At 47.1% G+C, this 7,500-nt stretch overlaps 2 protein-coding genes across 4 annotated transcripts in view; one reads left to right on the forward strand and one right to left on the reverse strand.

The window, feature by feature from the left end:
- Positions 1 to 2,597, reverse strand: part of cdk15 (cyclin-dependent kinase 15) — a 34,224-nt gene extending 31,627 nt beyond the window's left edge. For both annotated transcript variants that reach the window (XM_061226665.1, XM_061226664.1), the window contains exon 1: positions 2,350 to 2,597. In XM_061226665.1, coding sequence (XP_061082649.1) covers positions 2,350 to 2,395 — 46 coding nt within the window. In that variant the 5' untranslated portion in view covers positions 2,396 to 2,597. The remainder of the gene's footprint in view (positions 1 to 2,349) is intronic.
- Positions 2,598 to 3,939: 1,342 nt separating this feature from the next.
- als2b (alsin Rho guanine nucleotide exchange factor ALS2 b) overlaps positions 3,940 to 7,500 on the forward strand; it is a 30,502-nt gene continuing 26,941 nt past the window's right edge. For both annotated transcript variants that reach the window (XM_061226659.1, XM_061226660.1), the window contains exons 1-4: positions 3,940 to 4,197; positions 4,970 to 5,063; positions 5,641 to 5,789; positions 6,627 to 7,500. The exon at positions 6,627 to 7,500 is cut by the window's right edge and continues 22 nt beyond it. In XM_061226659.1, the coding sequence (XP_061082643.1) occupies positions 5,044 to 5,063; positions 5,641 to 5,789; positions 6,627 to 7,500 (1,043 nt within the window). In that variant the 5' untranslated portion in view covers positions 3,940 to 4,197; positions 4,970 to 5,043. The remainder of the gene's footprint in view (positions 4,198 to 4,969; positions 5,064 to 5,640; positions 5,790 to 6,626) is intronic.

Below are 7,500 nucleotides of genomic sequence, written 5' to 3' on the forward strand. Positions count from 1 at the left end.
TGTCTCTGCCCTGGGACACAGAGTGTGTGTCTCTGGGACACAGAGTGTGTGTCTCTGCTCTGGGACACAGAGTGTGTGTCTCTGCCCTGGGACACAGAGTGTGTGTCTCTGCTCTGGGACAGAGAGTGTGTGTCTCTGCTCTGGGACACAGAGTGTGTGTCTCTGCTCTGGGACACAGGGTGTCTGTCTCTCTGGGCAGACTACATTGTGACATGCATAGGAACCTCCTTACAAAATTATTCTAAAAGAAAAATGTTTCGCTTTCTCAATGTCTCCCAACTAATGAGACTTTTATTCGTAAATATTAAAAATCTGTGGGAAACTTCTCATTTTAAATGGTTGGCATTTATATAGCACCTTTATCCAAAGCGCTGTACAATTGATGCTTCTCATTCACCCATTCATACACACACTCACACACCGACGCCGATTGGCTGCCATGCAAGGCACCGACCAGCTTGTCAGGAGCATTTGGGGGTTAGGTGTCTTGCTCAGGGACACTTTGACACAGCCCGGGCGGGGGAGCGAGCTGGCAGCCCTCCGACTGCCAGACGACTGCTCTTACTGCCTGAGCCATGTCGCCCCCTTAATTTTAGAGCAATTAAGTAATTAAGTAATTAAGTTCGAAGCCTGGATGGGAAAGTGCTGCAAGAATCACCAAGACAACATCTGAGGAAAAAGTGAAAAATGTTGTTACATTTTACAGAGCTGCAGAGTTGGGGTGAAAATCACCCCACACAGCACCCAGAGAGATCTGAAGCACTCAATGACCTCAGACATACTCTGAGGGTAAAGGTCAGGGGTGAAAGTTCAGCGGGATGATGGTAATGAAGGCAGAATGTGGAGGAGCCAAACGGTGAGGAGCAGGGCTACAGGACGGGCCGGGAATGTGGGTCAGTGAGGGACTTTAACTCAGTCCATCTCTTATAATTATCCTCCACCTCTTCTTGGCTGATGTGCAGGACTGCATCTTTATGCTTTAAGCACAATCGTTTTAATTACAAACAAGGTAATTACAAAGTGAGAAAAAATGTCAACCCAGTTATATTTTAACCCTCTGAAGAGTCGTTTGTTTTTGGAATGTTTAGCTGAGAACGTTCTAATTACATCATTTACCTTTAAAGGGTTAAAATGCAATTTAATCAGAACTGCTAAAAACCACCCTGAACTGACCCTTAATCACCCTTAACAGAGAGAGCGACAGAGAGAGACCTAGAGAGGGGGGGGGGGGGAAGAGACAGAGAGAGGGGGAGGGGGAGAGGGAGAGAGAGGGAGAGAGAGAGACAGGGAGAGGGAGAGGGAGAGAGAGTGACAGAAAGAGGGAGAGAGGGAGAGGGAGAGAGAGTGACAGAGAGAGGGAGAGAGGGGAAATGGAGAAGCAGAAGGGAGGATTAAGCAAGAGAAAGAAGAATATGAGATATGAGGAGAATATGAGTGATGAGAAGTGTGTGTGTGTGTGTGTGTGTGTGTGTGTGCGTATGAGCGATGTTGGAGGAGAATAGTTGAAATATTGTTCATTGAGTAACAATGAGTTCAGGGAGTAACAATATTTAATCTTAAAATGTGATCCTGACCACTGGTTGAGACCCTGCATCACCTGCACTGCGGTTCAACCCCCTCCCCCCCCATCCTCCATAATTACATTCTCACACATGCTGTTGCTGGCTCTGGCTCGAGCAGAGGCGTCTGTTCCCCTGCACACACACACACACACACACTCTCACACACACATACACACACACACACACACACACAGCATTAGAGCTGCGTGACTGACGTTAAATGTCCTTGAATAACCTGTGTGTGTTTGTCGTTTCTGTAACCACTGCAGCTCATGTCCTGATGCTAGACCCAGTAACTTCTCACTCCCCCCCACCCCCCCTGTCACACCACAGTGTCCAGCAGCCCCACAGGGAGAAGAGCCCCCCCCCCCCCTGCAAGCTCAGTATGAATACACTCTAATGCTGTGGCATTGAGCACTGACAACCCTGCAATAACCCTGCACTCTCTCTCTCTCTCTCTCACACACACACACACACACACACATACATGCACACTCACACAGAGAGAGAGCGAGAGAGAATGTGTTTATGTGTATGTGTGAAAGAGAGAGACACGGTACGTGTGAGATAGAGTGTGTGTGAGAGAGAGAGAGCAAGAGAGAGAGCGTCTGTGTGTGAATAAACTGCACAGTCACTCTCTTTGTCACACACACACACACACGCACGACACACACACACACACACACACATACACACACACGCTCACACATGCTCACACACACATGCACACGCTCACACACGCTCACAGACGCACACACACACACACACACACCGCGGTGCTGCTCACCCAGGCGATGGAACGCCTCTGTGGCTGCGTGTCGCAGGTTCTGCATCCCGGCTCGGCCCGGCTCGGCTCCCCGGGTCCTCACTCACACCTGCGCTTGCTCCGTCCAGTGCGCTTCCCCAGATCCTCAGCCTGACGGCCCCCAGGGCGTAGGAGCAGCCACCGCCGAAGAAAACGCTTTATTCTCTCTCCTCTTTCCTCCCGTGCAGGAGATGTTTGGGTAGTGCTCTCTCTCTCTCTCTCTCTCTCTCTCTCTCTCTCTCGCTCTCTCTCTCTGTGATGTTGCAGTCTCTCTGTCTCCTGCTGCTGCCACTGCTGTCTGAGAAAGCCACCAACCAATCAGAATAGGCTGTAAGGAACAGCCGCCCAATCAGTGCACACAGCAGTGAAGGGGGGGCTGTTGTTATTGTTTTGAAAGCGTTTGAGTGCTGAGAATGCAGTGTTATGTGTGTGAACTCCATGGTTATTTCAAACTGCTCTGGGTTTAGTCATTGTATAACAGGATTTAGTCATGATATAATGGTATGGAATCAATAAAGTAGGACCCTGCACTGTCAATGTGTGATAACTGTGCTGGCCTAACTGGCAAAGAGCATTGTAGTGAAAGCATTTAAATACTCATTACAGTGCACTCTCTCTTAGCCCTGTAGCAATTGTGTTTAGTTTTGGGTTTTTTTGCTTTGCGCTCTAATTTACCTGTTCTTGTTTTGTTCTGCTTCTATTTTGACTCATTAGATTTTAATTTTACTTTTTTTTACTTTTGAAAATCTTTTGAAAGGCATTTTAAATAACATGTATAATTCCTTATGCTGAATTATGCTGATGTATTCACGTATGGGATGCCACCATATCACAGAGCTAAACCATAAAACGCAACAATGGACAATCTCTGCATCTCTTGGCATTCTTTGCCTCTGCAAAAAGCCAATTGAAAAAAACCTTTCTTACAAACCCCAAACTTGTTTGCCTGAAAATAAATCTTATACTTAATCATATTTTGTACTAAGCTGGTTGCAGTCTAGACTGATGAATGATCTGTCCCAAATATTTCATTGTAAATTTAAACTCAATACATTTCTAATTTTGGAACATTGTCACCCAGTTATGTTACAGAATATGTTATTTGAAGTGGTTGTTTTCTCCTTTTAATTAAAATCACTACACCAAATATAAGAAATTATAATCAAAAAGAATCTCCTTGGCTCATAAGAAATCACAGACATTTTGATTTATTTATTTTTTTTCTTGGCCAACCTGCCTTGTTTTTTTCCCACTGATTCAACATAACTACCATTCATTCACCACTGCAGTCTATTCATCTTTAAACCTAAACAGAAGTTTTTCAGTGGTCAAATTCAGCAAACCGATACACTTAATTATTTGAAAATAAATTGAATCATGGTTTTACTTCACATTACCTGGTAGATTTAATGTTTGTTTTGGTCTGATAAATGGAATCACAGTGTTTGGGTAATATTTGACAAAGTAGCAATGAAAGTTGGTGATATTTTAAGGTATAGATTATTTTTAATTCCAGACAGACTATTTTAGAAAACGCAAATATTACACCTATTTTGACCCTCATCGGCTGCTGTGAGACGATGGTCAAACAAACAGCGTTGTGGATCTTTGTCAGTGTTTTCTAGTTGATCATTTACTTTCATTTCGTGATTCACTTGTCATTTTAGCCATATATGATTTCAGTACAATAAAACGCAGAATAGATTGTCTGGAAAAATCAGATGCGTGGTCAATGTGACAGCTCAATTTTCTCCCCGACAGCATGCTATGTGTGCAACAAGCAAGTGCTACTAGCTACGAAACACAGCTTTAGCTAACTATCCAGAATCTGTGAGTATGCATATTTTGACTGGATATGACGTTACAATTAGTTGGACCTAGATCTACAATTCTTGCTTAACCAGAAATTTAATATATCGCTTTGCCTTTAAAGTAAGTACGGTTTAGATCAAATCTGCATGTAGGCTAGATTGACAAAAACACAGAAGCTACAGCGATTCGTTTGAAGTTCAAATCTAGCAGCTAACTACTGATTTCGATAACTCGTCGGATAGCAAGCTAGCTAGCTATATCGAATTTTTGTTATCACGTTGATATTATTAGTTAGCTAAGACTATTTAAGCTATTAGTTGCTTTGTCAACAAGCTAGGCATCTCCAACTAGTATACCATTCTTTATTTATTAATAGTAACGTTAGATAATAATTGAATCCATGTATTCACATTGCACTGCTAAGATTTCTGAGAGGGCACTGTGTTCGAAACTGTGTCAACAGTGTAGGTGCGGTGTAAACAGTACAAGTCGGAGCGTTCACTAATATTGATGTACAAATCACCCCATTCGTGAATATTTCGCTAGATTTCTGTGTCATCAGGTCAGAAAAAAACGAAGAAAAGAAATGCAGTTTTATTTACAATGGAATTAATTTGTTTTCCTCTTAATGTTCAATGTAATTAAGTTTAATGTAACATTACATGGGCAGTTTGTCTAGCAGTTGAGCCTCGTCACGTTTTTCAAACGCTTTTCGGAAGTAAAATGTACAAAGGTTCAAGATGCTGACAAATGGGGGAAGTGGTGTTTAGAATTATTTTCTCTGTTTCAGGGGAAGTGCTGGAAGAACTTGGGCACCTCCGCCGGGCGACGATGCAGCGGCCGTAGCATGGAGGAGCCGCTCTGATGGAGAATCAAAAGAAGGGGTATGAGGCGGAATGGACACTGATTCTTTTTAAATATCGCTGTGGACCTCACTATTGAGAAGTGCTGCATGCATTTACATTCCGCACAGACTTTAGGAAGTATCTTTTCAGCGGTCACTGTGAAATAGCTTGCCAGGACATGTAGTGGAGGCAGAAACTGCCAACTAAGCAGTAGATACACTTTAGTGGTCGGAAAAAGCCAGCATTGCTGGGCTGAATGGCCTGTTCTCGTCAATATGTTATGCTGTCATTATCAGACCATTTACACAGTGACCGTGGTTACAGAAACTGTATCTTGATTGTAAATGACTCAGTTTTAATGCACTGCCAATATTTATCACAACTGAACTATTTATTATGCTTCTTGTGCAGAATCTGTCTGTCTGTCTGTCTGTCTGTCTGTATTGTGTTATGCCTATTGTTGTGTGGTATGTGTGTGGTCCTGCTGCAAACAAATTGCCCATTTGGGACAAAGAATAAACTGAACTGAACTGAACTGAAGGATTCTCTCTCAGGGGCTGAAGTTGAGGTGTGATGTCATGGCGTGTTGTTCTGTGATTGGCTGTGTGTGCCTCAGCTCGGAGGGGGAGGAGAGTTTGGGGGAACGGGGTCTGCTCCACGCCTGGAGGGGCTACTCCTGCAGCCTGACCCCAGACAGAGTGCTGCTGTCCCGGCCGGTCCTGCAGGCTGCCATGGGGGCCCATCACGCCGTCCTATTGGCCGAGGGTGAGGCTCTGAGACTCCAGTCCTTCAGTCCAAATCCAGCCCTGGTTTTCTTTTCGCATTAGTGATATTGATCAGACAGACTGTCTTCACACCTCACTCCCAGGCAAAGGGAGGGTGGAAAACGAGCAGGTCTTGGTGTCCCGAGGGCTGTGAGTTGCTGATCCCTGCTGTAGGAGGAATTGTGGGGGTTACTTTATCAAGGGAAACCTAGTTTGCTACATATTACCCACATCAGTGCTCTCTGAGTATTTGGACAGTGGCACTGTATAAAAAGGGCTGCAAATTTAAACTGACTGTACTTTAACCTCATACTCATTGTTTTTAAATCCAGTGTGCTGGATCATGTCACTGTACAAATACTTATGAACTGCACTGTGTATTGGTATTTTACCGAAACTGTTCTTGTGATGTACACTTCCTGAGTGTAGCTTAGCAGCGCTCTCTGGAACAGGCACTTCCAAGTGTATATATTTACTTCACACTCGATGTACGATGCTGCTTTTCACCTGGTCCTGTGTTTGTCTGCAGAACTCAGGCTGTTTACCTGGTGTTTGCCACTCTGAGTGACTGTCATGGTGTTATGCTGCTGCTTAAGGTCGCAAACATGTGATTAGAATGCTCTTAATTGAAAACTCTTAAGTTCTGATGTCACAGTCACTACCAGGAACTGAAAGCGCTGAGCGTTCTGGAACTGCTTTCAATGTTGTGTCTTTATCACCCTTTTCATGTCGCACTGTGAGATCATGTTCACTCCATGAAAAGCGTGTCATAAATGTGATTTGTTGTTATTATTATTATTGTCATGATTAATATTAGCGCTGTGTTTCTGTGCTGCAGGCGGACAGGTGTACAGCTTCGGCGCGTTGCCCTGGAGACAGGACGGCGTCTCGGCCGCGGCAGAGCCAGTGTTGGAGGCGGGGCTGGGGGGCGTGGTTAGCGTAGCCGCCGGAAGCTTCCACAGCGGGGCGGTGACGCAGGACGGGGGGGTGCACATGTGGGGGCAGAACGCCGCCGGGCAGTGTGGGATACCCGGCCTCCACACGGTGCCGAACCCCACCCCCGTGGGCGTGGTGGAGCGCGAGGCGCGGCCCGCCCAGGCGGTGTGTGTGCTGGAGCTGGCCTGCGGGGAGACGCACACGCTGGCCCTGTCGGCCCGGCGTGAGGTCTGGGCCTGGGGCAGCGGCTGCCAGCTCGGCCTGCTCACGCCCGCCTTCCCCGTCTGGCAGCCGCAGAAGGTGGAGCACCTGGCGGGCAGGTGTGTGCTGCAGGTGGCCTGTGGCGGGGCCCACAGCCTGGCGCTGGTGCGCTGCCCCGCGCCCCAGGAGCCTCGTCGCCCCCCGCAGGACAAGTGTGGCCACTGCAACCAGCTGCTCTACACCATGACGGACCGGGACGACCACGTGATCATCTCCGACAGCCACTACTGCCCCCTGGGGGTGGAGCTCAGGTCCTCCCCCTCCGACCCCCTGCTGTCTGGCTCCGCCCACATAGCCACGCCCACCGAGGTCCCAACGGAGCCCCGCCCTCTGGACGCTGCGCCTGCCCCAGAGCCTGTGGGCGACGCCCCTAAAACGGACTGTGACTCCGCCCCTCTGGCGGACTGCAGCGATGCGGGGGCGGGGCCGGGGGCGAAGAGCTCGCCCTATCCAGATGAGCAGGCGGTGAAGGATTACCTGAAGAGGCTGTCCACTGAGCATTGCAGCAAGAGCCC

The sequence above is a fragment of the Conger conger genome, chromosome 17 (assembly GCF_963514075.1).
Source record: "Conger conger chromosome 17, fConCon1.1, whole genome shotgun sequence".
NCBI classification, from domain to species: domain Eukaryota; kingdom Metazoa; phylum Chordata; class Actinopteri; order Anguilliformes; family Congridae; genus Conger; species Conger conger.